Raw genomic sequence first — 14,672 nt, 5'->3', positions numbered from 1 at the left:
ATGCAATTCTTCTCTCTCCAGTTTCTTGTACAGCAAATCAACACTAACTAAAAGTAAAGAAAGGAAAATGCTGTTGAAAACCATAATAATTTTTTTTTAAATAATGGTTATCCACAGAGACATTTTTAAACAACACTGCCATATTTCTTTTCATTATTCATCCATCAATACACTGTCTGAGAGGAAATACAAAAGTGCAGCTGTGATGCAAAAGATTACTGAGGTTTTGGATACAGAAAAATAGAGATTGTTTTTAATCAATTTTTTTTTTTACTCATTAGCAAAGTTCACAGTAAAATCAAATGAACCAGAAGTTTTTAGAACATTCGTATACTTATTAAACATTTTCTCAAGATTAGTAATCCAAGATTGTTTGACATGAACACTGGCATTACTCCCAGAATATGCATTTCACTGAAGATAGAATGACAAATTCCGTTTACGAAGTTACAGGAAAGAAGCAAGTTTTATTTAAAAACATGTCTATTAAAGACAAGAACACCATCTGTTAAAGATAACATTCAACCTACTTTCCTTTTTTTTTTTAAATCTCACAGTGAAACGGCTGGGCCTGGTGGCTACACATTGGATTTTGTCTTTTCTTTCCTTTTAATGAAATGAGCTTGGGAAGTTTCAGACCAAATCAACAGCCACTTCATTTATAATTGTCATAACTAATACATTAATGGTTTAAAGTGGGGGTGAGGCCACCCACCCAGTTTTCGCTAAAATAGTTTCAATACATTTTTTGCTGGTCAATACAAACAATCTAACTGTATTTGGGGGCAAGGTAGTAATTTACTCTGTGTGACTTAGTAGGCTGTTAGGCTGAAGGAGAAGTTTAATTAGATTTGGAAAAAAGTGTATATAAACAAGGAAAACTGAGAAACCTTAACTGTAATGTATCAATGCTCTAAAAATAGAAATTCAATGGAAGCAGTAACAATTAGCTGTATTTCTGCTTTCCAAGTGCCTTTATAACAGTCAACCAATTTAACATTTAAATGTAGAAAAAGCTGTTCCACTGCAAGGTACAAGTACATTTCTTTCAGAAATTTCTGACATAGGAAAGCAGATGACTGGGGGACTAATGGATTACAAACTCTTTCAAATCCAACCTAGGATGAGAGTGACTGAAAGTGTTCACAACTCAATGGTAGTTTATCTGAAAGGAGTTCCAGTCCAGTGGATAGGAGACAAACACCCATATCACAAAAAATTCCAACACAATTAACACTAAAGGCTTTTTCTAGACTAGTATAAAAAGGTTTAATTTTTAAAATATGTTGGCTAACACATTTTAAAATCTTAGTGCATACAGGGCAAGCTGAATTTTAACACACATTTTCAAGGTGAAACTCCAGTTCCTCCCAAGGATTCAAACTGATTAGTTAATGTGATGAACATGCTTTTTCTACATTAGGGTTTTTTAATTCTTAGTTAAAATGGATTAGCTAATACATTGTAAAAACAGACACAATAACTGGCATGCTTGTTTGCAGCCTTAAAGAAGCTATCAACTAAATGGATGCAAAGACTTTCACCACCACTGCACCAAGCCCTTCCAGATCAGCATTGAGACACCTTTGAGGTGGAACACAGGAGAAGTTTGCACTTCCTCTGGTCCATACTGTACTTGTTCCATCAGCAAAGGACTTCAATCTCAAAGCACTGTTATTTTCCCAGAGACCATTAGTTCATCTGGTACAGGTCACTTGCTCTACACATTTTTTGTTTTAAAAAAAAAAAAAAAAAAACGTCCAAAAGATCTCACTGAAAAGGAAAATTTTATTATACAAACACACACAGCTAATACATGATTACAGGATAATGAGTGAACCCTAATACTTATACATTCAGTCTGCACTCCAAGACACACACAACTTAGCCATTCAAACAACTAATTTTAATAGTATGAAATTCTACCAAACAGCACAATTTTAAAGGCATTTGTATTATCGACAACCTTTGCTCATAGAAGCCCTGAGAAAGACATACCACTACATGGACTTTCCTTAGGTATAATATTTTTTCAAAGTGTTTCATACACATTAAAGATTATTTCCAAGATATAACTTAACCAAAAAAGATTTGATGTATTTTGTAGCTACCTCAGCCAATGTGAATTAAATATTAGCCATACGACAGGTTGCTACGTGGAAAGTAGCTCATTTGTTTTCAAAAGGCTTCCCAGACAAGACAAGAAAAACGATGCCTAGTCAGATTAGGGGGAACAATAAATGTTTTAAATCTTCTATGTAGTGTGATCCTTACAAGTCAGGTCTAAGAAACAAATAGGGTAGTGTGGGAAAGTTTATATTAAGACTAGAAACATCATTCCTAGTTTGTGAATAAACAAAATCAGAATGGAGAGGAAAAACCTGGGGGTTAGAGTGGAAGGATTGAAAATCATGTCCTCACTAAACGTTAAAATACATTCAGTCTAGCCAGTCAGATCATCTACTCATGTAAGTCAACATGGATGTATTCCATACATGTGAAATGTTTAATACAACAATTCCGTAAAACAGGAATCTCAGTAACTGATTTTAACTTCAGTTTATAAGTAAAACTCTATTTACATATCCTTTAAATTCTTTGGTTCCTAGAAACTATTACTGAATGTTCCAGTTATTTCAAACTGTTTAAATTCTACTGTCAACTTAAACAAATATTAAAAGTCAACAAACAATAAAACACAGCACACAAATAGTGCACACATAACCTAATTCAAACAAATATGAGTCCTATAAATGTAAAATGACTGATATTTTGAAACATCTTTATTAACCACTGTCCAGATGTTTCCAGTCTTTAATGGCTTTGCTAAAAGGTATTAAGTATTTTCTCACAGTTTTGAATGTCTTACCTTGATGCCACTGATATTTATAAAAGCCATCTTGAATAAATTATTTTAAAAACACACATTTCTTAGAAATTTGGATTACAGTAGAACCTCAAGGATACAAACACCAGAGTTATGAACTGACTGGTCAACCTGACACGATGTTAAACTGGCAGTAACCAATCAGGCAGCATCAGAGACCAAAAAAACCCAACCAAATACTGTACTGTGCCTGTATTGCATCTGAAAGTGCCTTTCCCCACCCTTATCGCCACCCCCACACACAGGGCACCCACTTACAGCTAGGAAGTGAAGATGCTGTGATTCACAGGCAAAGCTGTGAGCTCCCGCTGCCAGTCTAAGGCAGCCGGACCAGAAGAAGCAATGGGGTCTGCGCTGCTTTCCTGTAGGCCATGGGTGCTGTTTTCATAGGCCCCCTTTGCCCCCCTGGCTTGGAGGGCTGGAACTTGAACTGGAGTTTGAACTGCTGGAGCCGGAGCTGGATTTTGTTCAGAGTTATGAACATTTCAGAGTTACAGACAATCTCCATTCCTGAGGTGTCTGTAACTCCAATTTTTATAACTGTAATTTTATTTGGATAAAAATATTGCAGATCAACAAACTAGCTTTAATGTCTGTCACTTAATCAAGATAGTGTTCATATATCATCCATTCTATGTCCTCTGGTTTGAACTCAGTAGTGGGCAACAAGTATTTTAGTTTTTAAATTTGGCATGTAAAATGTAAAAATGTAGACAGGTGCCTAATCTGTTAGGTGTTTTTCTAACTCCCACTGAAAGTCAAGGGGCATGGAAAGTTAAGTGGAATTAGATACCTAACCTGCTTGCATGTTTTGTAAATTCCACAAGATGCCTATCTGGATCTTGAAGCACCTAAATACCTGGCTAAAAGCCCATTTCCTCTCTGAGATTTTTCAGTCTTGAATAAAGACCTATGACATTATAAAATTTATATGCGATAACTTAAAAAACCCAAATTATCTGGCACCCTTTTAGTGATTTTCAGAAAACTACTATACGATAACTGAGTAGGATTTTGTTTAGTTTCAGCATTTCCTTGCTTTTCCAAATATTATTGGAAGGTTCAGGGATTTCGCTAAGGGATCGCCTATTCAGATTAAGAGAACTTTTGTGTAAAATTCCTCATGCAGCAGCTAATATACTACATGTGGACAGACACTCAGCTGGTTGAAATCGGCATACACACACCAGTTTATGATCTGGCCCATAATCTTATCTTAATCCATAATTAAGTTATTTCCAATATTACTCACGTGAGGTTTTTGAAGCAAGAAGAGTGATTCTAGAACCAGTTAAGAACTGGAATCCCAGAACATTTACCTGATCTTCATCAGACTGATCAGCAAAGTCTACAAGAGAAAATTCAACATAAACTACGTAAGTATCTTGCTATAATTCAGTAAAAGATTGCAGCAAACTTCTCATCCACATTAAAGGGTAGACTGTCTTTGCACAGGTAACACATATGAGGGATCTGCATATGAAGGCAAAGGCAGAGAACAGCAACCATCCCTCTGAGCAGAGATTGCTTGGTCCATACTGCCTTCAGGACGTAAATAATCCAGAAAGAGGCAGAGATAAAGCATGGCCATGGCCCCTTCTTCCACCCAATGCACCAGCCCACAGAACATAGGGTGACCAGATGTCCCAATTTTATAGGGATAGTCCTGATTTTGGGGTCTTTTTCTTATACAGGCTCCTGTCCCCTTTATCCCCTGTCCTGGTTTTTCACACTTTCTATCTGGTCACCCTAACAGAATATGACCAGGACACTGTGGGTTTCAATCTGCAACATCCCCTAAAATAGTATAGGGTGAATCCTGTGCAGCCCTAGAAGAGACTGTACCTCCAGAATGCTCCCCCTGGGGAGATGCAATTCCACACTGCCCTCAACTCAAAGTTCTGTGGAAATTTCACAGATAAGCCCCACAACTCTATAACCAATTGGAAAAAGACCTTTAGATTTTCAGAGTTCAGTCATCTTTCAGTACATAGTCATTCTTCACCATCTACCTTGTTAAATTAGCTACTATGCAATTCTGCTACTGTATGTAGTGCACTGTAAAGCACACCTGGTTTTAAAAGGGTTGGACCAAGGGTATGTACATAACTCTACCATCAGCGCAAAAAAAATCAGGAGGAGGAGAGGAGAGAATACCCAATATGTATTAATGGACCCACACAAACCCACAGTTTCCTCATAGATCACAAGAGGATCTATTCAGGTCCTTATTCAGCCACTGTAAAAAAAGATGAATTTAAAGCTACACAATTTGATGCACCCTTTTGGCTACAAGTCTGCAACATATTTTTTAATTAAATATTGTAATTATGTGTGTTGTTCTGGACCAGTATCAACAGTTTTGGGGCCATTGGACAAATTGTAAATTTTGCTCTATGTAGGTTTCCCTTTTTGAAAACTGTCTTATTACATTTTTCAATTTGATCAATAAAATAATATTGATGTGAATCACAAAATTATAAAATAAAATGCACTATTTAAAAAAATCAATAAAACAGGAACCCAGGGAAAAATTTTCAAAGCTTTCAGATAACACTGGAACCTATACTGAAACCTAAATGCAGAAGACACAAAAACCCAGAAAGGCAAGTCTTTATAGGATTACTTGCCTGAAGCTTAAATACATTTGACAATCAATACATACAGTATTTTGCATATAAATATAAGGAAAAATATTGACACTTGAAGTAATGCAACATCACAGTCACAAATGGAGCATTTTGGTACGTTGGTTTCCACGCAGTAAACCATAATAATTATAATATTTTAACAAAATGTAAAGCCCTACATTGATTTATCCTAATAATACATATCATACCTTCGTACACTAAAGCCAACCAAAAATATTCAGCTTTGAATTTATCATTTGGCAATTATCTTATAATTATCCTATCATTACTTCATGATGAAAGATTCCAATCTGAATTCCTAACATTTCTTATATTACAGACACATCACCATCAAAAGTCCTACCTGGGAAAAGGTTCACAAGACTGACAGGAGATTTATTGGTATCAATAGTTAGTTTGTGGTTTGCTGTTTTTGAAGGTTGAGCTGGAAAGCAAATTAACCGCAAGGGTAGTCTAAATTTACACTGAGCAACTCTTGGTATTCCTGAAATGACAGGACAGATAGTTTGCATTAACAGTGACAATATCTGTAGTCTGAGGGCAAGACATTTCAAGACTTTGTTTATTAAAAAGTTATATACCTTTTCAGTGCAGATCAGGAACTCATTAAAACAAAATGGTCAAGCCATGCAAACTTTTGGATTAAGGTTAATTTTCAACTAACAATGAAAAACACTCTTTTACTGACAAATTAAAACTGAATGTTTTGGTTTCAGGCTCTATGAAAATAATATTAACTAAATCTATTAAAGCTGTATATCTGTATTCATAGTGACTATATAGCACTAAAGAATATTATAAGTTTGTACAGACCTTCAGCCAAACAATTCCACCTTAATATGACTGCAAGTTGCACAGCATATGCCTCATGTGTTGAATGGGTGTACAAATACAGCAGCAATGTATTATGCACTCCTCTCAATTATCATGACGACACACTTCAGAACATACATGGTTGTTTATTTGTCATGCCCTTAAGCAAAATCTGTCCTCCATAAATGACAGCAGGTTTTGGCTTAATAAAATACTGTCCAGTAGATGTTAACATTTGTCTAACCCTTGATAGAAATTGCACCCAGCCCTTCATAAGCAAAAATCAAAACGTATCTTTTCAGTGTGCTGCCTTCTCACTTACATATTCTAACAAAAACAGACATTTGTACTTAAAAAATTACATTTGGTTAAACCAGTTTAAAAGAATGCTACATCCACTTTCCACTGAATGTCCTGAAACTTTGCATCTCAACATCAGTGAGTTATAACATCGATCTGAAAATAAAATTCTTAATTAGAATTAGAGAAACAAGGTAGGTGAGATAATATCTTTTACTTGGCCAGCTTCTGTGGATGAAACAGTCAAGCTTTCAAGCTCCACAGAGCTTCTCTTCAGGGCTGGGAAAGGCACTTTGAGTATCAAACCTAAATACAGGTAGACCCAATTGTTTAACAGAGCAGGGCCTCAAGCAGTCTAGAGCTCCAGGCAAGAGCAGGTAAGACTTTTGGAGTCCACCCTTCAGGGAGGCGTGAGCACTCCACACAGTCTAGGGGAATCTGACAAGAGGTGAGCACCCCACATGGTCCAGCATCCTAGCTCAGTGGACCGTACACTCTCACAGGCCTTCTGGCCAAAGCTGGGGAGGCTGCCACCCCAGGGAGTAGTGGGACACAGGCCCACTCAACTCCACTGCATCCCAGCCCAGGGCCCTAACAGCGGCGGAGTGGTCTGCCACTGGGTCAGCAGGGATCCACCCACAACACGCTGACCTTCTATCAGGCCAGCACTTTACCAGACTGCTGTCTAGTTTCCCTGGGCTACTTCCTACTCTCTCTAGCTTTGGTACCTCGGTGCAGTGAAAGTCTGCTGTCTTTTCAGGTACACCGCCAGTGGCAACCCCAACAGCTCTTCAGCATTGGTTGGGTCTGGCAGCTTGGGCGAGTCCTCAGGGTAACCGAAGTCTTCTGTGGGCTCTTGCATCAGCAGTGGGGAGAACACATCTGTCTCCTTTGGCAGATGCTGCTTAACTGAGCTACAGGGCCCGCCTTTTATACTTCCTGTTCCTGTCCCTTCTGCTTCCAGTGTGGTGAGCATGGTCTTCCTGGTTCCATCCACTAGGGGCATCTGGCCATACCTCACTGTCAATCTCCAAAGGCAGCCATGTCTCTTTGCTACACACACACCCGTCAAACCCAGCTCCCAGTCTGGTCAGGTTCCCTTCCTCCAGTCGTGACAACATGTCTGCCTTGGCGTGCTCCTTACTGGCTCAATGTTGAATGGTAAAGGCAAATGAATATAGTCAGATACCAGTGCATCAACTGGGAGTTGATCTCTCTCATCTCCTGGAGCCCTTTCAGAGCCATGAAGGGGCTCCTGAGGAGGTAGTAGTGAAGTGCTTCTAAGGCCCATTTGACAAGTTGAGCCTCTTACTCAATTACTGAGTAGTTCCACTCCTGCAGGAACAGCTTACAGGTGATGTATACTACCGGGTGCTCTTCACTGTCAATGTCCTGCAAGAGGACAGCCCTTACTGCCACCGCTGAAGCATCGGTTTGGACAATGAACCGGCATGTAAAATCAGGGCTATATAGTATGGGTTCTTGGAATACATGGTCTTTCAGAGCCTGACAGGCTACCTTGCAGTCGGGGTTCCACTGCACCCACAGTGGCTAGTCTTTGGTAAGCAGCCTAGTCAAGGGAGAGGCAATAGTTGCAAAGTTTGGGATGAAGTGATGATAGTACCCCACTTGTCCCAGGAATTGCCAGACCTGTTTCGTAGTGGCTGAGGCCGAGTGATCCTGGATCGTCTGGATTTTTCTGAGTAGGGAGCGCAGCTTGCCTCACCCCAAGATGTATTCTAGGTAAGTTGTTTCCTACCATCCAATCTGGCATTTCTTGGGATTCGCAGTGAGACCTGCCCCTCAGAGGGTCCTCAAGACTGCCGCCACTGGATTCAGGTGGTCCTCCCAGTGGCAACTGTATATGACCATGTTGTCCAGGTAAGCTGCATCATACTCACCGTGGGGCTGCAGCAGATGGTCCACTAAGTGCTGGAACATTGCAGAGGGCATGTGGAAACCAAAGGGCATCTTGGTAGAGTCCACTGGGGATGGCGAAGGCTGTCTTTTCCTTGACTTGGGCTCCAGTGGGATCTGCCAGTATCCCTTCATTAAATCAAGTTGTTCGTCTACCCATGGCATCAGGTAGGCATCAAATCAAGAAACTGCGTTAACCCTCCAGAAGTCTACACAGAACTGACGGGTCCCATCCGGCTTGAGAAAGAGCGCTATAGGGCTCCTCCACTCACTAGGGGACTGCTTGATGACCCCAAGTTCCAAAAACATAGCTTAGACCTCCTGTTCTACTGTGTCCTGCATGGGACCACAGGAGTGGTCGGGTTGTTCCATGGATGACTTCTTTGGGTTTGGTGTAGGTGGTATGGTATGGTGGATCTGGGTGGTCTCTCCTGGAACAGCAGTAAAAGTCCTAGGAAAAGCCTCAGTAAGACATCTGGCCTGCTTTAGCTTCTCCTGCAAGAGTGTATCCCTGAGCATCTCAGGTTCTGCTCCCACGGGGGCCTGTGGCCCCAGTTTGGGTTCCGGGGGGGGGGGGGGGGGGGGGCGGGGGCGGGCAGGGTTGCAGGATTATTAACAGCCCTTCCCTTTCCCACCAGGGTTTCAGAAGATTAACATGGCAAATCAAGCACTTCTTTTTCCGGTCAGGCTGTCAGACCTCATGGTTGATGAGGCATGTCTGGCAGATGACCTCATACGGACCTTGCCAGTATGCTAGCAGTTTTGACTCATCTGAGAGTAGCAGTAAAAAACTCAGTCTCCCAGTTCGAAGGTCCGAACACATGTGCCCCGATCATATCCTCTCACCTGGACCCCTTGCAGATTCCCCTTCATGAGGGCCCCTACCAGAGCCAAGGGTTCTTGGAGCTGCAGTACATACTGGAATATGCCCTGGGCTCAGGATGGGGTCTGCTTCCATATCTCCCTCATGAGATACATCAATCCCCGCAGCCATATAATAGCTTGAATGGAAAAAATTTAGTGGAAGCCTGTGGAACCTCCCAAACAGCGAGCAACAGGGGAGGAAGAAGTCCCAGTGGTGAAGTTCTTCTGGGGCAAATTTCCAGAGCATGCGCTTCAATGTTTGGTTGAACCACTCAACCAAACCATCCATCTGCAGATGGTATACGGATGTCTGGAGTCTTTTGATCCTCAAGAGGCCTCAGATCTCTCGAAGGAGTCAGTATGTGAAGTTCGTGCCCTGGTCCATGAGGATGTCATGGGGCATGCCCACCCAGGAGAAGATCTTTAGCAATTCCGCTGCACTGGTCCAGGAGGTGGTACCTCAGTGTGGTGAGAGTCTGGTGTCTCTTTGGGGTACACCACCAGTGAACCCCAACAGCTCCTCAGCATTGGTTGGTTCAGGCAGCTCGGGCGAGTCCTCAGGGTAACTGAAATCTTCTGCAGGCTCCTAAATCAGCAGTGGGGAGAACACATCCATCTCCTTTGGCAGATGCTGCTCAACTGAGCTAGAGGGCCCAACTTTTATACTTCCTGTTCCTGTTCCCTCTGCTTCTGGTGTGGTGAGCATGGCCTTCATTGTTTCCACCCACAGGGGGCATCTGGCCATCCCTCACTGTCAATCTCAGAGGGCATCCACACCTCTTTGCTACAAAGTGGTTTTAAGTGCGTTACAGTATGCATCCAGGACTTTGTTCTCAGAGCATATCCTGTGGTATCTAAATGCCTGGCTGTAGATAACACATTTCTTGGTGTGTTTGAGGTGGTTACTGGATCTGTGAAGGTTGGTGTGGTGATCCATAGGTTTCCTGTATACAAGTTCCACTGCTGAAGCGGATTGTGGTGTTCAGGAAGTTAGTGCTGGTGTTGCAGTGTTCTAGAGAAAATCTGATAGATTCATGGTGCTTGTTGAACTTCTGGTGGAAATCTATGAGGTAATATGGGTCAGCTCTTCAGAGCATAAAAATATCATTGATATAGCTCAGTTATATCATTAGTTTTGTGGTGCATTTGTCCAGAAATTCCTCTTCAGTGTGGCCCAGGAAGAGTTTGGCATATAGGGAGCCATCCTAGTACCCACGAATGTTCCCATGATTTGGACGAAGTGTTTGTTACTGAATGTAAAATTGTTATGGGTGAGGATGAAATGGGTGAGTTTGGCAATATGCTTTGGGTGGATATCTGAGTGTTGTGTATTATCTTGTAGATATTTGAGGCAGGCAATGATGCCATCATTATGATAGAGATTGGTGTGTAGGTGTCACTGTGTCTCAGTGGGTCACAACTGAGGATTCCAAATTCAGGACAGTCTGCTGAGAAATGGGGCAGATTCACCCCAAACTGGTGGTTATTCTATCATTAGATTATACCAAGTGAACTTCTGTATCACCACATTGGTTAGCAAGAAGTCTAAAATACAACCTGCTTAGGCATTCCAACCTTTGGTTCACCACCCAAACACCAGACTTACGCTGAGTGGTTACTGAAAACCAATGTAATCAGTTATGGGGTCCTTCCAATCCCAAGAGACTAGCCATCTAGCAAGGTCAATATATAATTTAGATTTTTCCCAGTAATCACACTGATGCCAATCCCTTAGTAAGTAAAAACTAAAGGTTTATTAATAAAAGAAAACAAGAAGAGAGTTATAAACGGTTAGTAGATCACATACATGCAAGTAATTGCAAAGTCCTTATATCAGGTTTGTGGCAGTGATAATCTGGAATCACACAAACAGATTGGGGGTCATCAGTCCCTGTTTAGAGCTTCCTTGTTGCAAATACAGTCCAGAGAAATGAAGCAGAAAATGAAGACAAAATGGAGCTGTCTGAGGAGCCTTTTTATATCCTCTGCCATATATAAGGAATTTTACTGTCTCAAACAAAGTCCACAGCCCCTGTCTGTGGAAAGTTACTGGCCCAAGATGGAGTCCTGAGGCATATGAGTATATCACGTGTCCTTACATGCTTTGACGACTCACAGAGGCAGCCATTGTTTGTATATGTTGGGAAGCATGAAGAAGATTGGTTGGCCTGTGTAGCTCCTTATATCTTGCAAGTTTGTCTCTTTCACCAACAGAAGTTAGTCCAGTAAAAGATATTACCTAACCCACTATGTCTCTATAAAATCCCGGGACCAACACAGCTACAACAACATTGCAAACAACAATGGCAGCTATTGAATTTTGATTAAAATTGACATTCAATTAACATTGACCTCCTGTTGGTAACTATTCATTAAATGAATGGTGGCACTGATGAAACTGGCAAGTCACTTTTTATTCAGCTTCAATACTGAGTTATTATTCAAATGCATATTAAAGTTTATCTTCCATTTGGTAATGCAGTAAAGAAGCAGAGATGGATAGAACTGGCTACAATCTTTGACTAGCAACATACTGCTGAAAAATTACACTTGACATTATTAGGACTCAGCGACTATGGGAGAAAAATTATACTTCATAACAGAAATACACACTTTTCTTAATAGATATGATTTTTTTAATGTATTTTCAAATGCAAATCAGAAATTGTCAAGAATATGAACAAATGTAGACTAAGACTCAACGCTTTTGAGATTGGTAACAAGTCTGAAATACAATATAATATAAAAGTCCTAGAAGCTGTAAAATGGGAAGCCCTTGGTCTAACGAGCAGACAGATGCCACTTTCCTTTGCCAAAACATCCATCAGGGGAATCTTTGTTTGTTTTTTCATGTGGGGAAAGCACAAAGGTCTACCATGCTGATACTGGTAACAGCTTCACAGTAACAGTAACCACTCATTCTGTCCTAAAGTCCCCTGATCTCCACAACCATTCCAGATGATTAGTTGGGCAGGTCTCAATTTATTCTAAATGTTTAGCATGACCAGATTTTCAGAGTGAATAAACTAAGACCCCTTTCATGGCTGGGGTGGGAACAGAGGAGATGTGAAGGCAGGAAAGTGACATTTATTATAGACATCAGAGAATCATGCATGGAAAGTAATAATGAAAAAGGAGCTCAACCTTCCTCTCCTTGGCCAAAAAATCCCCCTCCATCTCACTTATTTTTCTTGCTACCTATGGATTTGGCTCTACATGCAAGAAAGGCTGCATCACGGACTTGTGCAGAGGCAAGGTCACAGAGGCCTTGAAAAATCGGGTTAGGTATCAAGGCCAAGTAACAGACACACATGTATTCAGCTGTCCTGTTGTTAACTTCACTAGCACCACTGTCTGGTAGTGCCTCCAGGTGGTAAGCCTGCAGCACTTTACAAAAATCATAATAAAACTTGTTTACATGAAACTGTCAGGGACACAGAGACAAGCCTTAAAAACTGGGGGATTCCAGGGTTTCAGGGACACTTGCTGAAAACTGTTTCTCAATCAACTTGTGATTTTCAAAATGCTGACTTGAACAAACTTTATATAAGTTTCTTACAAATCTCTCCATAATCTACTAGAAGAACTAGATTTGTATTATGTCATTATTGAGCGAAACAAAGTCTTGATATTAAATCTTGAAACATTTCAGAGGGTTGCCAACAAGAAATACTTAACAGAATTTGCCACAAAGATTTTGAAACACTTTCATATTGAAAACAAGTTTATTTTTTCTATCATCATCCCAATTTCTCTTGGATCTCCAGTTCTCAGTTTGCCTCATCATAATATTTTTTCAACATGTGCAAAGGAAATGCAAATCAAAATTAAACATGACAGAACTTTACTTCCTGAAACAAAATTTCAATTATCTCTGGTATATACAGACAGAGTCCAAAAATCACAGAATCAAAGGGAAGCAGATCCAAAAGCTGCTAAATACATATATAGAGAGAGCCGGGGTTGACAACCTTTCAGAAGCGGTGTGCCGAGTCTTCATTAATTCACTCTAATTTAAGGTTTGGTGTGCCAGTAATACATTTTAACGTTTTTAGAAGGTCTCTTTCTATAAGTCTATAATATATAACTAAACAATTGTTGTATGTAAAGTAAATAAGATTTTTAAATGTTTAAGAAGCTTCATTTAAAATTAAATTAAAATGCAGAGCCCCTCTGACTGGTGGCCAGAACCTGGGCAGTGTGAGTGACACTGAAAATCAGCTCATGTGCCGCCTTCGGCACCCGTGCCATAGGTTGCCTACCCCTGACCTAGAGTATAACATTTATACTGGAGAATTCTTTCAGAACACTTCTTTGGGCATGCTAGAGTAATTTTACGTGGGAACAAGGAAATCCAAAGCAGCACCAAAGTCTGGCAGCCAGAACTTCCTTGATCCCTTTCTATTATGTCTGGTAATAGGCCTTGTGTCATCCTCGTCCACCGCTGTGTTATACTTTGCACATGCCATGCACTTTAAATACAGTAATAATGGATAACAATTTTTTCCCATGTATAAAAGCAGAATTGCTCACTGGCAATGTAACCAGAGCAGATCATCATATAAATAGTATCTGTTTGAAATATAATACATTGTATGCATGTAAGATGAAAGTAACTGCATTAATCTTAATTATACCTTTGTAAAAAGACCTTGTGTGGTGAAAGAAATAGCTGAGTCTGCATTCAGAATGTTAAATATTCAAAGAATTTATGACCTCTCTGTTACAGACTGAGCTCAATTTAACTACTGTAGTACTCATTGTAGTAGCCCAAATAAAATGCTACCATAAATACATCCTCAGGCAAAATTCTGCAATCTTATTCATGCTTGAACTGAGGGAAATATTGGCTTGAGTAAATACTACTCATATGAGTAAAGGTTGCAGGGTCTGGTTTTCATTTCTAAGAGATGTCTGATCCTATCAAATTGCATTTAAAATAAACACATCTATGCAGTAAGGCAGAGCTATTCTTAGTAACAATGATGGTTTGAAATACTCCTGCTTCTACTCTCCATCCTGGGTCCCATGTCGCTGGCCTCACTCTCCAGAACAGATGGAAACAAACAGTATTTTCATTGCAACCACTCCTCCTGCTTTGTAGGGAGTGTTAGAGTGGCTGAATTGTGGTTGTAGAGCACCTCATCCTGTTCCCTGGGATGGAGCCACTCTATTTCTTGGAGTACCTCTATTTCTTCAGCAAAACCAGGAGCAAAAGAGAGAGAGAGAGAAGGAAGGGT

At 40.4% G+C, this 14,672-nt stretch overlaps 1 protein-coding gene across 6 annotated transcripts in view; it reads right to left on the bottom strand.

Annotated features, from left to right (window-relative positions):
* BBS9 (Bardet-Biedl syndrome 9) overlaps positions 1 to 14,672 on the bottom strand; it is a 498,766-nt gene that overhangs the window by 364,050 nt on the left and 120,044 nt on the right. For all 6 annotated transcript variants that reach the window (XM_075062584.1, XM_032778779.2, XM_032778787.2 and 3 more), the window contains 2 exons: positions 5,882 to 6,022; positions 4,140 to 4,235 (listed from right to left, as the gene is read on the bottom strand). In XM_075062584.1, the coding sequence (XP_074918685.1) occupies positions 4,140 to 4,235; positions 5,882 to 6,022 (237 nt within the window). The remainder of the gene's footprint in view (positions 1 to 4,139; positions 4,236 to 5,881; positions 6,023 to 14,672) is intronic.

Source organism: Chelonoidis abingdonii, chromosome 2, assembly GCF_003597395.2.
Source record: "Chelonoidis abingdonii isolate Lonesome George chromosome 2, CheloAbing_2.0, whole genome shotgun sequence".
Lineage (NCBI taxonomy): Eukaryota > Metazoa > Chordata > Testudines > Testudinidae > Chelonoidis > Chelonoidis abingdonii.
The sequence above is the reverse complement of the archived record's forward strand: the minus strand, read 5'-3'. Positions and strand labels throughout refer to the sequence as shown.